Source organism: Leptonychotes weddellii, chromosome 3 (assembly GCF_054177405.1).
Source record: "Leptonychotes weddellii isolate Sample4059 chromosome 3, ASM5417740v2, whole genome shotgun sequence".
NCBI lineage: Eukaryota > Metazoa > Chordata > Mammalia > Carnivora > Phocidae > Leptonychotes > Leptonychotes weddellii.
Window position 1 is genome coordinate 67,127,733 of NC_138371.1, and position 26,514 is coordinate 67,154,246.

Here is a 26,514-nt window from a genome sequence, read left to right on the forward strand (position 1 = left end):
CCCCACCACTCCAGCAACCCTCAGTTTGTTTCCTGAGATTAAGAATTTCTCATATCAGTGAGGTCATATGATACGTGTCTTTCTCTGATTGACTTATTTCGCCCAGCATAATACCCTCCAGTTCCATCCACGTCGTTGCAAAGGGCACAATTTCAGTTTTTTTGATGGCTGCATACTATTCCATTGTATATATACACCACATCTTCTTTATCCATTCATCTGTCGATGGACATCATGGTTCTTCCCACAGTTTGGCTATTGTGGACATTGCTGCTATAAACATCGGGGTGCACTTACCCCTTCGGATCCCTACATTTGTATTCTTAAAGCACAGAAACAGATGATAGGGAGTAGCACAGCACTGCTGTGCTGCCTTTTGCTAAGGTAGTATGATAAGTCTATTCCTCTTTAATGGAACTCCAGAACCCCTGGTGAAGCAATTCAAAAGACCAGGCTGTTTTATGGCCTGAATGAGCCTTTCTCATCGTACAAGTCATATGAGGGCATTTTGGGTTTCTGGTGACAAAGCAGATTTCTCCATAATAACAAACTTTCTAAAATGGCCTTTCCTCACTTATATGTCCAGAAATTCTGTCGGCATGTGGTACTGCAGAAATGTGAACTAAGGTAAGCCTAGGTGGGTCACTTCAGGAGCCCCTGGGTCCCCTCTTGCTTTGGATCATTAAGGATGATTACCCCAAACAGACTTTGAGAAACTCCGCAGCCCGTGGCCTTTAGGAGCATCCAGACAGGCACAATTAACAGGGCAGATGACAGAGAGGCAGTAGCATTTGTATGAGTAGTCTGTATTTAACATGAAGCAGCTTTAGACTCACCAAAGGGTCCAGAAAAGAGAGATCCAATTAGGTCATCCACAGAGCCCAGAAAATGTGTTGCTTCTGGGGGCAAGATCACCTGCTCTGTCTTGGGCCAAGGTCTCAATGTTTATGCCATCACTGCACAGATTAGGTGGCATGTTTTCAAAGGAGGCATACCTGGAAAAACGTCTCCAAACTGCAAAGTTTATAGATCTAAAATCCAAATTAAATTATTGCATAGAAAACTGACATTCTTCCTTTAAAAGTAAAGCTGTTCAGATTCAGTACTCATTCTTCCTTGACTATTACATCATGGGGCCCACTGTGTACTAATTTCTTGAGCCCAGGTGACATTCTAGGCACAAAATATGAGCACAGAGAGCTCTGATTTGTGCCCAGTTCCTTGAAACCTTATATAATTTCTGGATAAAGTTCAAGTGGTTAAATAACCATCTATTTAATACTCTCCCCAAACATTTCAGTTCATCTGAAGATGTTAAGTAGAAATGTGTATTTTAGAGCTACTCCTTGAATATATTTAAGGTGACTAAGAATTTCCCTTTCATTTTTTTTTTAAGTTTATTTATTTATTTGAGAGAGAGACTGAGAGAGAGCATGAGAGGGGGGAGGGTTGGGAGGGTCAGAGGGAGAAGCAGGCTCCCTGCCGAGTAGGGAGCCCGACGTGGGACTCGATCCCGGGACTCCAGGATCATGACCTGAGCCGAAGGCAGTTGCTTAACCAACTGAGCCACCCAGGCGCCCGAATTTCCCTTTCAAATAAAAGTAATAGAGATTTCATAACTGGAGACTGGATATTTAGTTTAAGAAAGTAGTCATGAGCCAGGACATGAAATAAAAAAAATAACATTAAGATTTGTTGGTGTTTTTGTGCCTCTTTAAACTTAAATTGGGGTTTACTGACTATTGAACTCTTACCTTTATTCTAAGATCTTTCTTAAAAAGAAAGCTGTCCATGTACCCAAGCACAGATGATTTTTTTAATGACCAATCTGAAAGAGTTTTAGGCACTTTTTCTCAAAGTCAGCTACATCCATTTGGCAGTGAGCACTGGCTGAAAGTACCTGATGGCAGCATTGTCTTTGGTAATCAGAGAGAATGGGTCTAGCTGCTGCAAGGTTTCCATCATGAAAGCTCGTTCATTGGGAGGAAATCAGGTGGTTCCTCTTTGCTTCTCTTAATTGGGCCAGCAAACTTTAGGCAAAGGCAGTTTTGTTAGATGTTGAGAAACCAAAACTTGTGAAGCTTATCCCTGGCCGGGTCATTTCAAAGAGATAGAATACCTGCAAGAAAGGAAAGTGGACTGATGTGCTGCTGGACTATTTCTGAGAATGGATTGTGTCTCAGGTGGCTTCTGAGAGACTGGGTGAATTGCTACTTTCCTGTCCCAGTATAACACTTCTGATGGGTGGTGACATTACTGAAAGATGCCTTCCCATCAGACATCAGCTTCTACAACCCCTGGTTTAAAAAAAAAAAAGAAAGAAAGAAAAAAAGAAAGAAAGTAAAATGAGCCTACAGGGAGAAGCAAAGTCTATGTATCTTCAAATGAAATCTCTAAGTGTATAAACAAGAGCTAGATTATTTGGAGTGGTTGCCTTGAAAGATACCAAAGCACCTTTCCCAGAGTTTTAGTGTCTCAGCTTGAATTGCTATGCTGAGTACATTTGATGATGTTGTCTTACTCTGTCCATGGTCTGTCGCATTGGTCATGTGCTTGATCAATTTGCAGTTTGAAAATAGAGGCTAATCGAGTTCTCTAATCAGTTGTTGTTGGTAGCGGTTGTTGATGGTGATGTTTTGGTGGGTGTGTGTATGCAAGATGGGGCGAGGGAGGAGAGAGATTGAGATTGCAATTTGGCCTGATGATTGTTAGTACAACTTTTATTGTGTGGTCAAGTAGTAAACTTGGCCATAGCCTACAAGAAACAGCCCTTAGAGTTTGCTGCTGGAAGTCTTCCCAACAGGAGAGGACTACAGACATATCCACTGAATGGTGAGAGCATGAGTTTGGACTGAACACCAACATTTTAGTTGTAGGTCGGCCTCCCACTACAGCCTATTTCTGGGCAAGTCTTCGATTACTGCAGGGCCCCGATTTTCTCATCTCTAAAATGATAAAGTTGAACTAGACGATCTCAGAACTTTCTGGCTGTGGGGCTCTATGACTAATTGTTGAGATCCATAATAGCAACCTTATAGTCTGTGCTTATTTAGCCACAGTGGGTGGTTCTCATGAAGATGAGCACATCTGAATAAACCATGGCTCATTTCAGGAGCAGAGGCTGAAGCCTGCAGAGCTTACGGGGCTGTAGCAGTGAGAGTTTCCGGGCCATCTGAGTACAAGGATAAGAACTAAACATGACATTCCAGAGTAAACTTAGACTGTAACCTCTTTACCTATTTTCCTCTAATTATAAGAGTGATAAGTACCCATTGTGGAAATTAAGAAGGTGTATATTAGAAAGAAGAATATCACAATTCACCCTGATTCCACTAAATAGGAAGAACCATCATAGCATTTGGCAAATTTCCTTTTCTGTCTTTTTCCTGTGCATATTTTGGATAGCTAGGTACACTTATTTAGGTGGGTAGAATTTACTGTGCTATTTTCATTTAACATTATAGCAAAAGTATTTTCCCATGTCATTAAGAAATACCTCCTCATAAGCAGCATCATTATCATTTGTTCTAAGTAATCTAAGATAGAATATTAAGGGCTAACCATTATTGAGCATGGAATATACCAGATACTGTGCCAGGTGCTTAACATGCTTATTCATTCTTGTATTACCCCTATGAGATAGGTACTGTTAATATCCCCTATTTTTTAGATAAGCTGAAGCTCAGAGAAGTTCCATTACTTGCCCGTGGTTACCAGGTGGCACAGCTGAAATTTGAACTGAGGTCTTTCTTACTGTTCTCTTAATTGCTGCACTATGTTTAACAATTTTTCTATTATCTGATACTTCCCCTTCTATTTCCTGTAAGTAATAATGTATTAAATATTTTGGCATAAATGTTTCTGTGTTTTGCATTAAATCTTTAGGTTAGAATTCTAGAAGTGGGGTTATTGGTTCAAAGAATCTAAACTTTTTACATACACTCAGAATATATTTTCTTTGATTTTTTTTTATTTCACAAAGAATTTCCATTTGATATTTTCTGTGATGATGCTTTGCTTTTTTTAGTGTAACATGATTACCTCACTTAATTATTGAATCTGATTCTTCACTTTGCAATTTTAATTTGGTTTTTGAAAAAACTCACAAGGAATTCTTCTGCTTCCCCAGTTGTACTAGAAACAATGCATTTTATTTTAGAGACTGATGGCACCTTTTTTTTTTTTTTAAACTTTGTGTATTTAGTAACCTGACTGGCTTTCATGGGCAAATCAGGGAGATTTGCAGCAATTCTGGAAAATCAGATATCTGTAGCAGCAGGTTATGTTCAAGAAATTTTTATTTGGGAATGTGAGAAGAGAAATTCATATTAAGAATTTGGAGTGGTGTTTTTTAAGCATGGTTTGACCTAGAAGTTTGGTACAGTGGTGCTTATTTCTTCAAAATCGGTAAAATTATGAAAGCACTTCAGTGTTTGCATTTTTTATGTGAAAATAATGGTCATCATGACAGTTTTTTTCTGACACTTCCTTGTTTGTAATCATCAATTCCATCTTTTCTTTGGTTAGGTCTACCTCTGTTGGTTCAAAGAACAATTGCAAGGACGATCGTACTTCAGGAGATAGTGGGAAAAGGTAGATTTGGTGAGGTCTGGCATGGAAGATGGTGTGGGGAAGATGTGGCTGTAAAAATCTTCTCCTCCAGAGATGAAAGATCTTGGTTTCGGGAGGCAGAAATTTATCAGACGGTCATGCTGAGACATGAAAACATACTTGGTTTCATTGCTGCTGATAACAAAGGTATTTTCTAATTGGGTTCAGCAAGTAAACATGTTATGCCCATCATCAGATCACCATCAATAATTTCTTTGTTTTAATAAAATACGTAAAAGTCTAATTTCTTTATTGAGGATAGAAAATGCTTTTCCTCTTTTCCACAGATAAATGTACAGAACCGTACAGTAAAGGCAGGGCAAACGAGTGATATGAAATCATGGTACCATAGCCAGGTTGATATTTAAAGTATTTGGTGACTGGTATGGCAGAGGAATCAACCAATCAGAAGCTTCAATTGGAACAGAGTCCTGGGAGAGCCCTGCCAGTCTAGCTTTTATCCCTTACTTGCTGGTCCATGAAGAGATTGGGAGGCATCTTGTCAGAGGGTGGTGGGAGGTGGGGGAGGTTGCTTTGGGTGTCTAGGGCAAAGGGATGACATTGGAATTTTGAGTAGCAACTGTTAGCCAATGAGGACAGAAATATTTCAATATTTTAATAACCGGTACAGACGTAACAGTGAATGCTAGTTGAATATTCACCTTTGCCAGGACTGTACTTCTCCTCTCTATAAATAGGCTTCAACTCTGGACTCAAATTCTCTATGAACATTGTCAGAATGGCAGCAAGCAAATCAATTTTAGTGAAATTTTCTATCAATGTACTTTGAGTATGAATTATATTGAGGTTTAACATCAACAACCTCAAACAGTATATGACTTTTTGAGATTTGTGGAGCAAGACAGAGCATCAGCTTAGGTATTGAAATCAATATTCATAAAATACAGTATAAATCCCCGAGTAATCAGGGACTGGATATAATTTATGGATCACCTATGCTTTCCTTATTCTTTTTGCATAGCTTTTATTTATTTAACTGTGCATTAGTTCCCATAACAAAGGGCAACAGGGCACAAAGATGAGCAAAACATGATCCAGTCCATTTTTTTTTTTTAATTCAAAGCAGTAATACTCATGAAGAACTTCGGTGAGGTAGAGATTGTAACCTCTATCTAAAAAATTATCTGTGGATATCAGGGACCCACCATTACCTATGGAAATTAAAATCTATGATTATTTTTATCTATTATAAGCTTGATTATTACTAATCAGATGACAAAAGAGAGGCTTAGAATTACTGTACATTTTGGCCTTAGTTATGTTTGTAGACAGTATGTGTTTTCTGATTTGCCAGGTATAAACTGAGTAAAGCCAACATGAGCTTTAAACAAGAAATGTTCTTTCCAAATTCTTACCTCTACATACTTTGAAAATATATCCAGACTATTGAAAATGAGACATTTCTTAGTAACCTAAGACCTTTTTCTTATCCTTCCTAAGATTGAGCTGAAGTGTACTTGCTGATTAGATTAATTAGCATTGTTGTCAAAGCAGTGACGACTTTAGTTATATGGATCATCTTGATGGGCCTAATTTAATCATTATGTTTATTTGATTATAAAACAATAGGCCCAAGGGAGATCATCCTTGATTGTCTCTTCTTCAGTTTAACTGGTCTACCTTTGTCACTGGCTTACTTATCAGTGGCTTTGTGCATGACTTTAAATGACCTCCAACATCGCTTTCATCCTCATTTCTAAATCTTTTGTGGTATTTATAGTTCCACTGGTTAGTCAACGGTCTGACAGAGACATTGATATGAGAGGGCAAGATAGTCACTGGCACTGAGCAGGGAGAGAGGTAGAATAAGGATTAGTTTTGTACATGGTCAGTTTATTACTGAACTTTGTCATGTAATGTTGATTTTGTATTCGTAGGAAATTTTATCACTACCCGGATTTGGAAATTAAATATTTGGATTAAGAGTAGCTCTTGTACATAAAGCATTTAATAGAAGAAGTCCCTAACAAATGTTCATTATCGCTTCCTTTCTCTGAGCGTCAGAACTGGTCAGGACTGCCCCGGGCTGTTGTAGACACTTCCAAAAGCTAAAGCTAACTCCAGGGACTCTAATACCTGGAGAAGGTTTAGGCTAATTTCTGTTCTGCTAAAAATATTTTATAAGCTGGATTAGCTTTTGGTTGAATAAAGTAAATTACTTGAAAATGTCTAGTAACTGTATTTGGCTCTTAAGGTAAACTTTTGGGGAAAATCATCAACTTCATATTTTGAAAGGTGAACAATGTGAACATTCTTAGAATTGTAGAGCTTTTATTACAGTAATAACACTTAGTGTAAATTTTTTGCATTTCTTGTTTGTACTGGAACAATCTTTCTTAAAAGCTCAGAGTAATTTACAGCACAACACTGAGCCTAAATTCATCTGTCAGTGGTTTCTTCTAGAATATGGTACCATCAGTATATAAAGAGAATAAGAAAGGAGTTGTTCACTTAATCAGAATCACTCTCATAGCTTCCTGTAGCTCTGGTGGATACATACAACAGGTTCTAGTATATCAATATCTTCAGGGATTCAGTGAGATATTTTACTTTGCTAATTTGGACTGTCAGCATCCTCACTAAAGGAATTAGCTTTGCTTTGTGAACAATACAGATTTACTTTAAATACTGACATTTGCTAAAAGCTTTTGGTTTCATTCTCAACATATATTTATAGCAATAAAGAGACTTTTTCCCATTTAGATAATGGAACTTGGACTCAACTTTGGCTTGTCTCCGAATATCATGAACTGGGTTCCTTATATGACTATTTGAATAGAAATATAGTGACCGTGGCTGGCATGATCAAACTGGCCCTTTCGATAGCTAGTGGTCTGGCCCACCTACATATGGAGATTGTTGGTACACAAGGTACGTGTTTTCTTTCTGAGTTTTTTCTGCTTAAATATGAGGATAGAAACACCAAGCTGTGTTTTAGTGTTTAGTTGTATTTTAGTTTATTACAAATGACTATCAAATGTAAAGAAATACTAAGTTACTTTAAAAAGCTGAGGATATTATCATAATACAGCCAACTCTCATCTATGTACTCATCATTTTGTATATTAGCCATAATAATATTTTTACACCTGGTGGCTCCAACTTTGCCATTTAGCACACATCCCTGGAAGATCTTGCTTTGGTGGCAAATGCTCTATATTCAGAGAATATAAATACTTTAAATATTTACCTTTGATAGCTAAAATAATTGGAAATGTAATGTGACCTTAAAAAATATTTACATATAATGGACTCAAAGATCAAATAATACCCACTGTCTTTTCTATTTATTGAGTTAATAAAGAATTTGCTCTAGAAAGTCATTAGTCCAATCAGGGCAGTGGTCCTCAAATTTGGATTTATGATCCCTTAAACTCTTAAAAATTATTGAGGACCCAAAGGTTTTTGTGTATTTGGGTTCTATCAATATTTACTCTATTAGAAACTAACATTGAAAAATTCAAAAAGTATTTATTAATTTACTTAATAATAACTAATTATTAAACAAGTTTCAAAAATTTGCATCTTTTTTATAATACAAAAACCAATCTAGTGAAAATATGGTTTTGTTTTACATTTTTGAAATCTCTTTAATGTCTGACTTAATGTCTGGATTTTCAAGCATGTTCTTCATTCAGTTGTTCCTTTATGTTTTGGTTGAAGTATGTGAAGAAAATGTAATATCCCACAGATAGGTATTTGGAAAAGAGTCTCAAAGACTCCCAGGGATTTTGGGGTCACATTTGAGAACTGCTGGTCTAGGGTAGTAAAAGTTTGAAACTTGTTTTGTAAGAGTTTATTTGCTATGTTCTTATGTAGTTGTAGTAATGCTAATTCTTTCCCTGTTCACGCAAAGGAAATTTATTAGTGGCTACTAAGTGCTACCTAGGGTCCTAAGCATCAAAGTCATGCTGATGGGTGATGAGTAACACCCAGGCATTGCCCTGAGGCAGCTTACAGTCCAGTTGGGAGAGACAGATAATTAAACACACATGTAAATGAACAATATAATTTAGATAGTAATAAGGGTTATGAAGAAGGCAAAATGACGTACTCTGTGGAGACTGACAGGGGATGTGGAATGTGTGGTCAGAGAAGACCTGTCTTCAGAGGTGACTTTTGAGCCAGGTCTTCAAAGTGATTCCTTTTAGAGAGAGTCGGTCTTCAGTAACAACAACAACAAAATGAGTATTCTTCTCTTATGCTTCATAGGTAAACCTGCTATTGCTCATCGAGATATAAAATCAAAGAATATCTTAGTGAAAAAATGTGAAACTTGTGCCATAGCAGATTTGGGGCTGGCTGTGAAGCATGATTCAGTACTGAACACGATTGACATACCTCAGAATCCTAAAGTGGGAACCAAAAGGTAAGATCACTAACTTTGGTGGTGCGCTCAGACATATGGCCGCCCTGTAAACATGAAATCCTGGGATGAGTGTGTGGGTTTTTTTGGGGGTGGGGGTCCAAATGAAAAATCATTAGGCCCAAGAAAGCAAGGAGTCTTCTCTGGGTCATTGAGAAGTAAGTGACACAATGGTTAAAAAGCAAGGACACTTGGCCTTTTAGTCATATAGATAGTAGCCATTTGGGTGGGGAATGCAGTAGAGAGGGATAGTGGAAGAGATGGTGATACATTATTTTGAGTGGGTCAGTTTCTGAGAATACATTTTCCTATGGATAGGAGGGAAAAAAATGTCATCAAAACAAGTATGAGAGAAGCAGAACATACTACATATATATTACGACAGACCCATTAGTAATGGGATTTCTGGTGGTTTCTTGTTCTGGCCAGCCTGTGGCCATATGGCCTGCATACTTCCATTTCCTTTTATTTGAATATCAGGCTCATGCTACTTTGACATAATTCCTGGGTTTTTTTTTTTTTTTTTTTTTAATTCCTGGGTTCTTGATCTTGAAGTCAGAAAACAACCAAAACATTTTCCTGGAGTTGTCAAAGGCTCTTCTGAGTAGGAGATTTCTGGTACAGTTGACCTCCAAGCCATGTTTGAGATTCTAAGCCTATCCATCTGAGTCCTTCCCATGGTTCCCTAGGAAAATTTAATGAGGCCCCAGGAACACTTCAGGGCAGTTTATTCAAACTGGGCAGCCCTACGGAACTTCTTTTCCCTATAAAAAGTAAGCCTTGGCTTGCCCATCAGACTGTCTCCACATCAGGGACCCCTCAGGGAAGCCTTGGATGCTGGACTCCTTCAGAGAATCTAAACCTTTTAAGAGTTTGGGAGGGTATTGCATCCTCCTCTTAATATTCTGGGAAATCGTGAAAATCCCCTTCGGATAGCTAGGCTCCGTCAGGTCCCATGGACTGTAGATTTCTTTGGTTTAGTCTTATTCAAACAAGGCTGTCATTTTCTTGTAGCCAATATATAATGTGTATATATGTCTGGAAGCCACTGTATAATAAAATTGTTCATTCAGAGAAGATGTTTATGGAATGCTGCTGAGCACTGTGTTAGAGTCCTGGGGGCACCATGATGAATAAGAGATGCTCTTTGCCCTCAAGGAACTTTCCATGGCAACGTTTGTTGGTGGAGGTTGAGTTCCGTCTCTCCTATTGAATGCTTTGCTTGCTGAATTTCCCTCTAGCTTGTCCTTTGCAAGTATTTGGCTCCTGGCATCTGTGCTTTGACACACTGAGTAGGATGACTTCTAGTTTTATTTCAAACATTTTTAAACTTATAGTTCAGTCAGTAGCTGTATTACTTAAATTTAATTTATTATAGTGGCTTAGATCTACTTTTAAAATTGATGTAAGCTATTAATTCATATTTTATGTGAGGATTTATTAAGATTGTATTTTACTGGATTGCTGTAAAGTCATACAGAAGATCTGAAATGTGCATGTTTTTGAAGGTATATGGCTCCTGAAATGCTTGATGATACAATGAATGTGAATATCTTTGAGTCCTTCAAACGAGCCGACATCTATTCTGTTGGTCTGGTTTATTGGGAAATAGCCCGAAGGTGCTCAGTTGGAGGTAAGATGTTGGAGATATTCTTTGTATCTGTCTTTCCTTGATACTCTGAATACAAGATATTTTTTCTATGTATTTTTTTCTAAGCACTGTATTGAGTCATTTTTTATAATATTTAAGAGTATACCTTTTGGTGATATCTTTCCAGTTTCAAGAGTGGAGCATCCTACATATAATGATGATTTTGTATTATGATTACTGCTCAGGTGGGGGTGACAGTTCTCTTGATAATTCTGATTTTCTTAATGATACTTTGCAAAGCACTTGAAAATTTTCTTGAGTTTCTGTGCAGTTAGCTGTAGCTCTATTTTCTACCAGAAATTGAACCCGAAGATGTTAAAACTTTACCAAAAGCCACAGGACTTGAAGTCTTCTAGTTTTCAGGCTTTTCCTGTTTGTTTGTTTGTTTTGTTGGCTGTTGTTGCTTTTTCTCTGTGTTAATGAATGTAGAAGTGAGAAAGTGGAGGCCAGAGGTGAGCAGAGACTAACTTCCTGACTCTACTGCTCCTAGCTGTTTAGAGATTAATAATGAGAGGAGGAAGAGTTTGAAAGGATGAAACCCTACAAATGCAGCCTCTGAAGTTGTGGCATCCGTGGAGAAAAGTTAACTACTGGTAGGAAACGGATTAGAGTTTTCACTTTCCAGTGAGACAGACTTCAAACTAAGCCGTGGTTTAGCAGATTCCTGAATGTCTGACTTTAGGCAAGTTACTTGGTCTCACTTTCCTCATCCGTAAAATTAATAATAAAACTGACCCCTTGGGCTTTGAGGATTTAACGGATTCATTTGGTTAATTAATTAGTACAGAGCATAGTACAGAGTAAACATTCACTAAAAGAGCTGTCATTATCAGACCACTGTCAGTTTTGTATTTTGTATTGATATCATTGTGCCTTACACCAATTTCATTTTTTAAAAAATGAGTAAAAAATTTTTTTAAACTTACAAGGGTAAAATTCTTTTGAATGAGAAAACATACTTTTCCCCTTTTTATTAACAGATAAGATAGTAAACCATTCAGGAAGATGAAGTTATTTATTATTTATTTATTTCTAAAGATTTTATTTATTTTTTTAACAGAGGGAGAGAGAGAGCACAAGCAGGGGAAGTGGCAGGCAGAGGGAGAGGGAGAAGCAAGCCCCCCCGCCAATCAGGGAGCCCGATGTGGGGCTTGATCCCAGGACCCTGGGACCATGATCCGAGCCAAAGGCAGACACCCAACCAACTGAGCCACCCAGGCACCCCAGATGAAGCTATTTATAGCAGCAGTAGAATTAGAGTGGAATTCTCGAGCCTGGGATTGTGTTCTAGATCTGCCACTTATGAGCTCTTTGATCTTGAGCAAACTGGTGACTCTTTGTGCCTCAGTTTCCTCATTCTGTAAAGGAGGGATAATATGGTAACTCCTAGTCAGAGGTTTTGAGGAATAATTAAAATATGTAAAGGGTTTAGGACAATGTGTGGTAAATAGCAAGATTCAAACATGTTTGTAATAATTTTTAAAAATTTCATATTAATATTTTTCTAGATCTGCTTTTAGGTTATTTTCCTTAAATTTTCTTCAACCTTTGAAATAGTAAGTTAGTTAACATAATAGTAGGGCATTTCTTAAATATTGTAAATTGAAAAGACTGTTAAAACAATTTTATGAGGAAATTCTCAAGTTCAGGTAACATTCTGATAATTAAGTTCAGGTCTTTGTATTTGAGACTCTTTAAATATGAAACTTCATGTTGAATTGTCCATCTTGAGTACCTTTGCTGCTTCTTTGGCACATTCTCAGGTACAGTACTTCTAAAATCCAAATGTAAGAAATTCAACTTTTAAAAGATTGCCTATCAATTTTCAAAAAGAGAAAGCTATTCTGTTTAATGAAAAGGTTATTTAATGTGTCTGTTAGCCATTTGTATGTCTTCTTCGGAGAAGTGTCTGTTCATGTCTTCTGCCCATTTTTTGACTTGATTATTTGTTTTTTGGGTGTTGCGTTTGAGAAGTTCTTTATAGATCTTGGATACCAGGCCTTTATCTGTAGTGTCATTTGCAAATATCTTCTCCCACTCTGTGGGTTGCCTCTTTGTTTTGCTGACTGTTTCCTTTGTTGTGCAGAAGATTTTATCATTAGCCATCAGGGAAATTCAAATCAAAACCACATTGAGATACCACCTTACACCAGTTAGAATGGCAAAAATTGACAAGGCAAGAAACAACAAATGTTGGAGAGGTTGTGGAGAAAGGGGAACCCTCTTACACTGTTGGTGGGAATGCGAGTTGGTACAGCCACTTTGGAAAACAGTGTGGAAGTGCCTCAAAAAATTGAAAATAGAGCTACCCTATGACCCAGCATTTGCAGTACTGGGTATTTACTCCAAAGACACAGATGTAGTGAAAAGAAGGGCCATATGCACCCAAATGTTCATAGCAGCAATGTCTGCAATAGCCAAGCTGTGGAAAGAGCCGAGATGCCCTTCAACAGATGAATGGATAAAGAAGATGTGGTCCATAGATACAGTGGAATATTACTCAGCCATCAGAAAGGATGAATACCCAACTTTTACATCAACATGGATGGGACTGGAGGAGATTATGCTAAGTGAAATAAGTCAAGCAGAGAAAGTCAATTATCATATGATGTCACTTATTTGTGGAACATAAGGAATAGCATGGAGGACATTAGGAGAAGGAAGGGAAAAATGAAGGGGGGGAAATCGGAGAGAGAGAGATGAACCATGAGAGACTATGGACTCTGAGAAACAATCTGAAGGTTTTAGAGAGGAAGGGGGTGGGGGGATGGGTTAGCCCGGTGATGGGTATTAAGGAGGGCATGTACTGCATGGAGCACTGGGTGTTATAAGAAAACAATGAATTGTGGATCACTACATCAAAAACTAACGATGTATTGTATGGTGACTAACATAACATAATAAAATTAAAAAAAAAAAAAAGAGAAGGTTATTTAATGGAAAAAAATACTTCATTCCCAAACAAGGCCAGGATATAAATTTTGCAATTAGGCATTACTTTTGAATTGTACAATGGTATTTTATATAAATCAGAACTCATATAATTTTTATAATATAAAATTATATTCTATATTATGTAAAAGTAATTTATTTATATAATATTATATATAATATATAATTGTATAAAATTATATATTTTATAAAATAGAAATAATTTTATGTTTTATATAAGATTTATGTAATTATCAGAATTATGTAAAGTTTCATAATGTGCATTTTATAAAATTATGCAATAATTATCCAGCTGAGTGCTTTATACTTATATAATTCATTTTTAGTGATACAACATTTTCATAAACCTGACTTTCCAGTTTCCCAGGGTGCCACTTGTGCCTAGAGGACTTAATTGGTATTCTTTTGAAATAAGCATCGGGCACCTGGGTGGCTCAGTTGGTTAAGTGACTGCCTTCGGCTCAGGTCATGATCCTGGAGTCCCTGGATCGAGTCCCGCATCGGGCTCCCTGCTCAGCAGGGAGTCTGCTTCTCCCTCTGACCCTCCCGACCCTCCCCTCTCTCATACTCTCTCTCTCAAATAAATAAATAAAATCTTTAAAAAAAAAAAGAAAGAAAGAGGCATCTTTGTTTGTTATTCACACTGGGAAATTTATTATGCAAATTTCTTACAGGAATTGTTGAGGAGTACCAGTTGCCTTACTATGACATGGTGCCTTCAGATCCCTCAATAGAGGAAATGAGGAAGGTTGTTTGTGACCAGAAGTTTCGACCAAGTATCCCAAACCAGTGGCAAAGCTGTGAAGTAAGTATGTTCCTTTTTGGCCGGGGATGGGGGGGCAGGGAGCAGGGGAAAGGGGCAGAGGTAGAGGGACAGAGAGAATCTCAAGCAGGCTCCATGCCCAGCATGGAGCCCAATGTGGGGCTCGATCTCTGGACCCTGAGATCACGACCTGAGCCAAAATCAAGAGTCAGACACTTAACAGACTGAGCCACCCAGGAGCCCAGGCTATGTTCTTATATATGTTTTATCTATTATAATTTTGAGGTAAGTATCAGGAAGATTTTCAGAGACCATATAGTTCTTCTCTCTTAATCTAGGCATCCAGTTCATGCCACATATGTAAGTATATGTCCTTGTATCAGTCTTCAGAAAGATTTTCTTCCCTTTAGCCATATGTATACAGAATGCCAAGATAAGGGGCAATAACAAGCCCTGGTATCCCCAGTGACTTTACGCAACAAGACTGTTTCTTGCTTTGTAAAGTCCCCTACAGGTCAGGCAGCTGTGCTCCCTGTGGTGATTCTGTGATCCAGGTAACTTTGATTTCGGGATGCTGCTATCTCAACACATAGTTTCCAAGTGTCTAGGTCAGGAATAGAGAGGAGCTGGAGGGTCACACATGGCTCTTTAATGCTTTGGCTTCAGGTGACTCACATCACGTCTACTCATGATTCATAGACCAGAGTCAGTCACGCAGCCTGATCTGCCTGAAGGGGGGCTGGTAACTGTAGGAGCACAGCCATGTTTGATCGTCAATGTCCATGCCAGACGGAGTATTACAATTCAGTCATCTTTAGAGTCAGTAAATTTGCCGAAGTTTGAGCTTATGTTCTTATATCAGAAAAGCTTCCTCATGGCAGAATTCTCTCCTCATCTCCGACAATGCATACGTTAAGCATCATGTCGAAGGCATTCAGTGTGGTTATCACAGTGCCTGTTCTGCCTTACATGAAGCTAGAAACTTTTCTGGTTCCCACAGGGAGAAGGAAGGGAATAGGAGGGAAAGACTACAAACCATCTAATTCCACAACTATTTTACTGCTTTAATCTCCACCAACCCCATTATTCCTATTATAGTCTACCATATTTAATTGTAATACTTGAGGTATTTTTAAAGTGACATTTTTTTAGTTTGGCTTTGCCAGAAGGGTTATTTTATACAGCAGTTTTTTCTTCCCTAATTTCCCCCCTCCTGCATGTTTCACTCATTTCTTTTTCTATTTAAGGAAGGAATTATGTCTCGATATTTCTATTTTGTATAGATATCTTACCTACATACTTATTTTAGAAGCAGAATTTGAGCGATTTACAACCAAATTGAAATTAAATTCTTCCTAATTTTAATAATTTTATGTATATGAAAGAATATGTAACATATATGTAAAGTTTAAAGTGTAATAATGATGTGAAAATTAGTGAATTCGCTACTAAGTTTAAAAAATAGAACAAAGATTCCTTACTCCTATGAGAGATTACTATGGTGATTATTTATTATTGCTTAACTTTTCTTTAGGAGAAAAAAATATATATTTATGTATAATTATATGTATATGTATACTCACACTAAAAATATATTGTTTACTTTTCTGTAATTGTGAAACATATTATTGAAACTTACTGTAGATATTCTTGTTAATTTCTTTTCACTTTCATTTATAGATGTAGCTATAATCTGTTCATTCTCATATTGGTGCAGTAGTCCATTATATGGCTAGAGTACAATTTTTCTTCTATTGTTGATTGTCTTCTGTGTGATTTTAACATTTTTAAACAATGCTGCTATATATATATATATATATATATGCATGTGTGGGGGGGAAATGTCTTAGAGTATAAAACTGTAGAATCTTTTGGGATGTCCGCATAGATGATCATATCTCCAAATAATGAGAGTTCTGGGACCAATCCTCAAGCCTTTTCTTTACTTCCTACTTTAGTTTCTAGGACTTCCAGTATAGTGTTGCTTGAAAGTTGATAGTGGACATCGTGTTTTACTTCATAAAATTTTGTATATTTCTCCTTTCAGTATGATACTTGCTGTAGGTTTTGTTGTCAAAACTTTAATCAGGTTACATAAAAACTGAATTTGTTTTGATAAAAGCTTTCTTCCTACCTACGAGGTGAAGATATGGCCTCTCTACTTTCTCGTCTCTTAATGTGAAATTGCATTTATAAATTTTCCACTGTTAAACCAATCATACATTCCTAGAATAGACCTAAATAGTCATTTTTTATGTGATCAATTTTTTACATTGCTGATATAAACAATTTTTGTCCATTTTTGTCCAGTATTTTAGTTCTATTTTGTTTTGTATTAACCCCATGTATTAGATACTGGTGTAATTTTATACCATTATTATTTGTTTAAACTTAAGAACATGTTTATCATTTTCTTTGTTCAACATTCCTTTTTGCTTCTCAAAGCTTCCTTCTAAGATCATTTTCTGATTTCCTGTTGTGCATTTCTGAAATGTATTTCATTTAAATTGTTTTTTTAGAAGGACTTAGAAGTGATGAGTAGTGATGTTGAGCATCTTTTCATGTGTCATTCTAGGTCATTACTTCTTCTAGGTCATTAATTCTAACATCTAATGTTTTGATGGGTTTGATTTTACCGTTTGTTGTTTCAATTGATTCTTGCTTATGATACTTTATTTTCTCCTGTCTTGTGAATTTTTGTTTTGAGCTTAGGTTTACTGTAACATTTTAAGGCCTGGGCTTGATTTTTTCCTTGCCAAGAGTCAAGATTTAGATAATTTTCTTTACAAAATTCCTTCTAAGACTGATTCATCCTTATAGTCAGGACTTTGGAAACATCTTGACTTGATACCTTTGGGTGCTTTGGCTGCATTTTCTATCTTTTGCATGTGGTTCATCACTTCTGAAATTCTAGACTATGAGATCAGCTGATGTCACCAGAGTGGCCACTTGCTTCAGTGATTTCTTATATCTCTCTGGATTCCTGCATTCTCATTGTTTTCCCCTCTGAGTATTTATCTTATTTCTTGAGCAGTTCATTTATACTGTTTTTTTAATTCAGAAATTTTGATATTTACACCTAGATCATTATTTTATTATGGTATAATTTAAATGTTAAAATGCACAAATCTTAATATACAGCTTGATGAATAACAAAAAAAGTGTGCACATATGTACTTACCATCCAGATCAAGCAATTCGCAACTCATCCCATATCCCTTTTTGTCTTTCATGTCCTTTCTCAGAAGATTTTAAAAGATAGCTACTCTACCATATTCCCAGAAATCAGTGGATTGAATTTTCAATTAAAAATTAGTCTCCATAAGGGGTGTGTGTGTGTGTGCATGTGTGTGTGTGTGTGTGTTGACTGGATTTTTAAAGAAGTTTGGTCCTGATCTTCCGATACAGTTTTAAGTTTACTGTTTCTTCACCAGAGCTTAGCATCAATTCCTGGGTTTGTGGTTATGCTTCTCTTGGACTGTGTTTGTGTGACTAGCTAAAGTGTTTAATGTTTTTCTCTCTTAAAGGCACTCCGAGTCATGGGGAGAATAATGCGGGAGTGTTGGTATGCCAATGGGGCAGCCCGCCTAACGGCCCTTCGTATTAAGAAGACTATCTCTCAACTTTGTGTCAAAGAAGACTGCAAAGCCTAATGATGATAATTGTGTTAAAAAGAAATCTCTCACAGCTTTTTTTTTTTCTCATTTTCCCTCTTTATGTGAATGTTTTTACCTTTTTTTGGTTGTCGTTCTACCTCAAAGATAATGCAGTACAGTATTTAAGAGCTCAAATGCAGCATGGAAAAAATAACTCTGAAGTCAAGCACAGGCAGGAATTGACTTCATCCCATCTCTGTGTTGTCTTTAATTTTATTTTGAGAAGCACCACATCAATTCATCTTTTTATTTAATAAGAAAGATATTACAAAAATGTAAAATAAGCTATATAAAACTAATACAAGTCATTAAGGTTTTATTTTACTTGAATCAAGAGCACATGAATGAAGAAAAAGAAATGTAAAAGCATTTTTTTTCTGAGATGAAAACACCTTCATTAAAAAATGTGAACTAGAGAACGTTATATCTCAGCAGAACTTTAGATGATATAATCTGCGGTTTTCTTTTTTTCTTTTTTTTTTTTTTTTTAGTTAAGAAGGATCTTTGAAAAAGATACATATTGCCCTGAACTTTAGTGTCTAAAACACTTAAAAGGGGAACCTCTCAGTTGGAAGATGGAAGTGAGGTCCGAGTAGCCACTGACTTGGCCTCCCCTCTTCCTGCTGTCCTGTTCTTCATAATCCACCACCACAGCAACCCCTGAAGCTGTATGAAAGCCACCTCCATTGTTACTTCCTCTCATTTACAAAGGAGACATCCAACAGCTTGAAACATTGAGAAATCCCGCAAGTCACATACCTAGTGGTGGAGCTGGCTCTAGGTCCAAATCTTGTGATAACCCACACTGTAGACTTAGCTAGTTTCCTACTTTCCTGTTAATTCCCATATAGTACTTTTCTCCTTATGCAGAAACAACAGCTTTCATGATGGTATTCGTGGTTTAGTCAGACAGAAGACCATTTGGGTCATTCTGCACAATCATAATGGACCTGCATGAATTCTGAGGACAATATCCCTTGACATTTTCCTCATAGAAATTTCATAGTCTGCCTATTTGTTAGAGAAATATTAATGTTTTCTGAATACTTCCAGAGATTAAAGAGGCATAAAGATCCATTGTTAGAAGGGGTCTTTAAGATTTATTTCAGAGGTCCCCACTACTTTTGTACATACACACTTAGAACAGAGGGAGGAGGAAGTAGAAGATATTTTGAGAAAAAATAAGAGAACTCTTCAGTAACTGTAAATAGCTATTTCCCTACCCTTTCAAAATGAGCAAGTAGATGCAAAAGAAGTCTCATGGTACTCTTGCCTTTATTCTACTTCCTGTGGAGACAGAGGTGATGAATTCTGAATAATACATGGAACATGGAATCTTTCTTTCAAATCTGTAATTTTGTTTGGGTAAAAGAGATTTAACATGGTATCTTTTGTTGTTCTAAAACACTGTTTCCTAAGCTCTGTTCCTTAGAACATTCTTCTGGTGAGATGTCCCAAGACCAAAAGCATTCTTTGATAGATTCTTAGAAAGTGATAGTGCACATTAGCATATCATGTGCTTTGAGGAATCTAGCAGTAAAGAAATGTTGAGTTTTTTTGAATTAGATTTCCCAAGGTATTTGACCATGGAACCCTTTTATTAAGAGGAGGGGAAACCTTTTTACTACCCCACATTTCAGTGTTCTACAAAGCATAACTTGGGTAACAGTGTTTGAAAGGATATATCGATGTGTTTTCATGCAGATCACAATGTAGTGACTATAGTTCATTTCGCTATGGAAATATGTTACTGAACCCATCTTCATTTGACTGGGATGAGATATCGAAGGCAAATATCTGACAGCTGTGGTACTCTTACTAATGCAGTCATCCATTCGTTAAATAAGATAGGGGACCCCATATCTTCATTGCCACAATATTGGGGCCAATAGAGAAAAGATGGATAGGTTCTGCCCTCAGAGATTTTAAAGATTAATTTGGAAATGGGGACCAGGACGTAGGTGTCGGTTAGGGGGAAGGAAATAAATTGACAAAGTAGGGAGTCTTGAGTTCCGTATGACAGTGGGTTCTGGAAGTTACTTTCAATTTGCAAAACATTTAGAAGGTATCTTTATTGGGCTATTGCAGACAATCTAAATTATATAAGCAGTTTTTTAAAACGCATATGTGAAAGGATTTTAAAAAGAGCTTACGTGAAGGGGTAATCTTGCTTATGCTTGTTACCTTGATTTCTTGTAGATTGTTTTTGAATATATGAAAATGAAATTATTTATTTACTGTGGTTGTACTATAGTTAAATGGCTGTTCAAATAAATAAGAATAATATTTCCTGTTTTATTCACTAATGTTGGGTGAATATACTTACTTAAGTTTTGAAAGAATGTTTTAACATCTCCATTTTCCTCGACACTATGTTTTGTAATTTATTTGGATGTGTCCAAATAGAACTCCATATTTTTATTGGTTCAACTTTTACTCTAGAGAAATCTATACATTCTGAGATGTTTTTCTTGTTTTCGTGTTAGTTTACTGTAACTTCTAACTGACAAGTCTTATATCTTAATTACCAAACACACTTTTTAAGGAAAGAGGTAGGTCAACAAAAATGATCAAAAAGTTAAAAGTTCTCATTTTTTCTTAACTCCGAACATGATTATAAATAGAAAATGCTCACAAGAACAGGATAAAGTTTAGAGCATAAAACAAATTTATTGTATATATACCTATACTGTTAAATTTCATATTATTTGTTTTCGACGGAGTGTCATCGTGTAATATTTATTTCTTTTGAATTGTGTTGTAAGCAAAAAATATTCTTAGGCTCAATGTGTCAGTGTTCTTTGCTCCTTTCAAATATTTTGACTTTGGGTATAATATAAAGCTTGGGAAATTGCTATTTATGAAATGTCAGTACTGTATAAAGTGGTGATGGGGTTTCTATGCAACATCACTTTTTAAAATAAGAGAAACATTATTTGTTGTCAGTATTACAGCATGAACTTGTTGCCTTTAAGCTACATGTTCAAGGGTGTAATTGGTAGAGTTCTGTTGTGTGCTTTCTTCTCTGTCTAAAATATTTGGCATGTCACATCTAGAATTCTTAATTTATGTTCTGACTTGAAAGTTAAGTGAAACATGACTGTGTCGTGCACTATTTTAGGCATAGCACTTGCTTTTCATCTTTATACTTTCAATTAACTTTGCATTTTAAATTTTCATGATTGTATGAAAATAGTAACCTGGTTGCAGTGTCTGAAGACTTCAAAATCAGCTTTTATTTTAAAATGAAGATCTACAATAGATTCATTAGGTTACAAGTTCCATAAGAATTTATTATTCTTAATACTTCTACTTTAGTAGAATTATTAAACAAAACTACTACTGTGCTGGAATTTTGCCACCATGTGACTTACTGGGGCAGAGAAAACTCAGGGCTGTCTTAGAGTTTACGCAAAAATACCAGGGAACCTACTGAGCAAATCACCTGAAAGCAGGGAGCCCCCATTTGCTGTTATATGAAGTTCAACTTAAAATTGCTTAGCAGGGAATACTTTCTGATTATTTATTTAAAATATATATGGAGTTTTTTTTAAAGATTTTATTTATGAGAGAGAGACAAAGGGCACGAGTGGAGGGGAGAGGCAGAGGGAGAGGGAGAGGGAGTAGCAGACTCCCCGCTGAGCAGGGAGCTCAGTGCGGGGCTGGATCCCAGGACCTTGAGATCATGGCCTGGGCAGAAGGCAGATGCTTAACCACCCAGGCACCCTGGAGATGTTTTTTGTTTCAATAAGTTTATTTAAACTATGGATATGGGATTTTATTTCCCATCAGGAAATTGAGAAAGTAACAGTAACAAGTGAATCAAGTTGATGGCGGTTGATTTCTTCAATACGCATCCCTTTAAGTAAATTTACAAATACAGCATTTTAGGTTACTTTGAAGTATTTAAGAATTCATCTTAAAATGGTGTCAGTATGGTTTTAGAAGATATTCTAAATATCTTTTCTTTTGTGAAACCTGCTCCTACTGTGTGTGACGCTGTTCTTCTGTATTAGCTCCCTCCATAAGGCGATACATAACGGGACTTTATGCACTATTTAGTGAAGACAGTCATCCCTTCACTTCTGATGGCCTCTTTTATACATAGAAGAAAATATGTTGGTTGGAATACAAAAGTTTTGTTAAAAATGTTACTATTAAGTAGAATTTCCATAATAGGCAGTTTTTCAAAGTGTGTCAATGCAATTTTTCCAATATTTGACACTCTTTTTTTCTCTCTAGCTTTGCTTTTAGGTTTCATTGTCTTTCTCACCTCCTTTTAAAATATTCCCTACTGTCTTCCAAAATTATATTTAGTCCCTAATTTAAAAAAGCAACTAGATATCATTTGGCTTAACATTCTAATATTTAGCCTTCTAATGAAAGAGAATCCCTTGGTGGTCTAAGTTATTTTAGATGTGTCACAGACAAAAACAAAAACCAGACTTTTGGAAATTGTAAAGAATGTAAGAGGTTTTATAATTTAATTCCCATATTTTATAGATGGCGAAACCAAGGATCAAAGATTAGGTGACTGCTTGTTATTAGCAGAACTGATAGGGAAACCCAGTGGTGACACCCAACATAGGGCCCTACCATAGTCAACATTTGCTAATTAAAAAATAATTAGCATGCATCTAAACCTACCTTGAATGTACACTGATAGAATGCATCGTTTAATGGTGTTGATCAAATCTCACTTCTCTCTCTCTTTTTTTTTTTTCTGCTGAAATAATTTGCTCACTCATGGTGGGGTCCGTGAGAAGAACTAAAACAGGCCAGGAAAAAGTTGTCAAATAGTTGTCAAGCTAGGTAGGCAACCACTGAAGTGCTGAATAAAACTGAGGAATTGTAAGAATGTAGAATTTCTTTGTGCAGGTCACAAGTAATGATGGGACACTTCATGCCTCTTCTTGTCCCCTTTCAGTAAGGATTGTTCTTTTTATGCCTGGGAATGGAAGCGAGAGATGATTGGTCACTGAATCTCAGACTATGGCTAGTAGCATATTGCCTTCTCTCTTTTCAGTTTCTCATTAGTTTGTCTTCTGCATTCATTTTCTTTCCACACATTAAAAAAAAAAAAAAGACATCTTTGCCGGATATCGTCATCAGTTCCAATCACTCTGTAATTCCTGTTCTTCTAGTCTTCTAGCCCATGTTCAGATTGCTCCACAGTGAACTTCCTGGCAAGATTTTAATTTGCTATACCCACGTGTGAGAGGTTTCGTCTTGTGCCTTTTCCAGTGATTTTTCATTTGGCACAATGAAGAGAGGATTTGTTAATGGCAGAGAAGATTTTCTTTTACATTTTAAAAAGACAACTAGTCTAGTTACATTCTAGCATTTAGCTAACATATAAGAAATGTCTACTTTTGCCTTAATGCTAAATTCCACTTCAGAGATGATGACTTGGACAGAGAATGTAAAATTTTTGTCTCCTAATGTGATTGCTAAATTTATTTCTGCTGTTTCATACAATCGCTTTATTTTGCTTTGGTCGTCTTTTAAAACTAAGCTGTTATGGCATATGGTTTGTAACATAAGATTGTATCGAAATTAAGTAATCATCCCCATTTTAAACTCCCTCGATTAAGAACTTCCAGGGTACTTTCTTAATTCAGTTGTAGATTAACACAACATTTGGGAGAACATGCACACTGTCTCATCCTAGTTTTTAATATATTCAGATAGGACTGTATTTTCTTACCACTGGTCCCCATTATTATACAAGAAAATTTTCTCTGCAGATCTAACAGTTTTAACTGCAAGATTTGTATCAGGGGCTACATGAACCTGAATGTTAACAGAACCACTAAGAATCTGAATGTATTCGGAAATTGGCCTTCTACTGAGTGTCACCAGATCCAGCTTGGTATGTGGTACTCTACAATAGTACTTTCCCCTGAGGGGCAGATAGGAGCTGAACTCTAACCTGCAATTGGCTCCTCAACTCAATATTTTTATATTTTTCAGAAAAGCATTTTACATGATGTTTATCTTCAGAGAAAGCACCCTGCTTATACAACCTCAGAAAATGAGAATTAAATTTTCAAAATGCTTCTTGACATCTGCAAATTGACTAGAGAACCTAGGGAAAAAATTCTGTAGATTTTCATCCTAGCATTTCCAAGAGAGCAAAAGAGATTGTGTGTTTATTCTGTCGATTTAATTTTTCAACCCAGATAATCTGCAGCAAGACACATGGGCCCTCATTTAATATCTCTGTTGAGTTTTCTTTCCTTGTGCAAACCTGTTCATTGACTTTGCCTATAAAGAGCTAACTACATGCCTAAATTCTGTCTAACTAATGCAGGTATAAAATGAGATTTATCAGTATCTCCATTTCCTTCAATAGGTTAATACAAGTAATTAAACATTTTCCAATAATCCAACTCTTTTTTCCTATTTATATAAGGTGTGTTTGGCCCAAAATATTAAATTCTAGTTTGTTTCCACAATGACTAGTGTCAAGATCTTGTACACTTCTGAACCTAGACTGGAGAAAATTATTCTAACTTAATCTGTATTTCAGGTTTTAAAATGTCCTAAATACAGAAAATTAGATTCATATCTAAAAAAAAAAGGAATTTTGGATTGACTTTCAAAGTACTAATACTAATTATACTTTTCTTTTGGTAGTGTGACTTTTCTTATACCTAAGAACATATTACAAATGTCAAAACCATTGCATTTTGACATTGCAAAACATGCCTTGAACTCTTGAACTACTGTAAAAAGAATCACTGTTGTACAGACTTATTGTAAGCTGGCTGATATTCATAGGTATGTAAAAAGATATTACCCTTCAACAAACAGGCCCAAATGAATGTATATAAGGAATATGAAGAAATAAATTAGGTTTTAAAATGAGAATTGGGCAATAAATTGTATAAAAAATGCAGATGTCAATTTTAGTAGTTACAATTTTAATTGTTGAAGCTGAAGAGAATTCCAAATTCCAAAGAGAAAAGAATGATATTCAGATGTTTCATTAACTTCTAGTCTATAGAAATATGCATTTTGTAGTAATACATATACTTATTTTCTTTAGAAATAATAGTATTTTAGAATTTAGTGAGAACTCAGTGATAGCCTTCATACCAAAATGTTTAACTACCAACAGCAAGTCATAAAAGTATTTATTTTAAAGCTTTTTAAATATTATTGCATAACTTTCAGCTGCCTCCAATGTAAATACTTATCTGCCTAAATGTTATATTTTTATGTATGCATTTCTGAAAATGTATTGTTTTGTAAAGTGGCAAAGTTAATAAATCAGTCACTCCTTGCACTTGTTTTTGTGAAGCATATAGAGCTCTATTTTAAATAAAAAGAAAATGTGTCGTATTTTGGTTTCTTTGTTCTATTACTTTAAAATTGTCTTTATATTTGAATGTAGTAAATGGAGGGGTTATGGAAATTCAAATGTTGCCTCCAATGGGTACTGGACTTTTTCTTCCTTCCTTTCTGGAAGAAGCACTTGCTTCTTCAATAGCCATTTCTCTGTGTGAAACTTAGCACAATAGTCTTTGCCCTATTTTTCCTGTGGAGTAACCATGCCTTGTACTTATTTAAACATTAATAAAAGACTTTTGGGTAGGCTTGCTCTCAAGCCAAACATACCTTCCTTCACATTTAGATAAAATCCTGAACATGCATGTGGTCTCTAAGCACCTTGAGGATATGGGACTGACAACTTCTTTGTCTTGATTTCTGGTATCCCCCCCACCTCCAGCCCCAACTGCTCTCTAGTCTTCTGCTCCTTGCTATTCCTTGAACTTGCAATAGAGCTGCTTGTCCCAGGGGATTTGTTCTATTCCCTCTGCCAGGACTATCCTTCCTGCAGATAGTGGTATGGTGTAGGTCTCTGTCAGAATACCATCACACAAAATGAGCCTTTTTTGCCACGCTTTCTAGAGTAGCACCCTTTATCATTCACTGTCCGCTTAGCCTGTTTTTATTTTTCTTTATAGTACTTTACATTAACTGGCATTATATTATATCATATACCTTGAGCACTAATATTAGGGATCTTTGCACTGAAGTTTGAAGATGTAATTTTAAAACACAAAGAATTATATATTGTGCACTGTGAGAAGTACTCTGTGGCACTCATTACCCACCCATTCCTTCCCCCATGTCTGTAATAAACCCAATCAAAAATAGTTTATCCAAATTCATAGTGGCTGTTGTAGAATGACATGATGAGAAAATTAGGTTGTGTGGATTATACTTTCAACCCTACAAAGCTGGGTGTTTTCTGGGCCTTAGCGTAGAGAGGCAAAATACTGCATTTGTTTTATTTTTGGTATGGATTCTTCATTTTCTTTACTTCATTTTTTTTCATGTTGAGGGCAATTGTATTCATGTGTCCTCATTGCATTAAGTAGATACTAACCAGATTCACACTCAAATATTCTTCCCCAACAATCATTACGTCAGGTTCTCATTTGGCTTCATGATTACCTTCTTCTTGGAGTTGTAGAGAAAAGCA

General features: G+C 36.2%; 1 protein-coding gene across 1 annotated transcript in view; it reads left to right on the top strand.

Moving 5' to 3' along the window:
• ACVR1C (activin A receptor type 1C) overlaps nt 1-25,367 on the top strand; it is a 27,491-nt gene extending 2,124 nt beyond the window's left edge. Inside the window, exons 2-7 of the mRNA XM_081814384.1 lie at nt 4,528-4,758; nt 7,336-7,503; nt 8,845-9,001; nt 10,507-10,631; nt 14,276-14,406; nt 17,892-25,367. Coding sequence (XP_081670510.1) covers nt 4,528-4,758; nt 7,336-7,503; nt 8,845-9,001; nt 10,507-10,631; nt 14,276-14,406; nt 17,892-18,017 — 938 coding nt within the window. The 3' untranslated portion in view covers nt 18,018-25,367. The remainder of the gene's footprint in view (nt 1-4,527; nt 4,759-7,335; nt 7,504-8,844; nt 9,002-10,506; nt 10,632-14,275; nt 14,407-17,891) is intronic.
• Nucleotides 25,368-26,514: the final 1,147 nt, after the last annotated feature.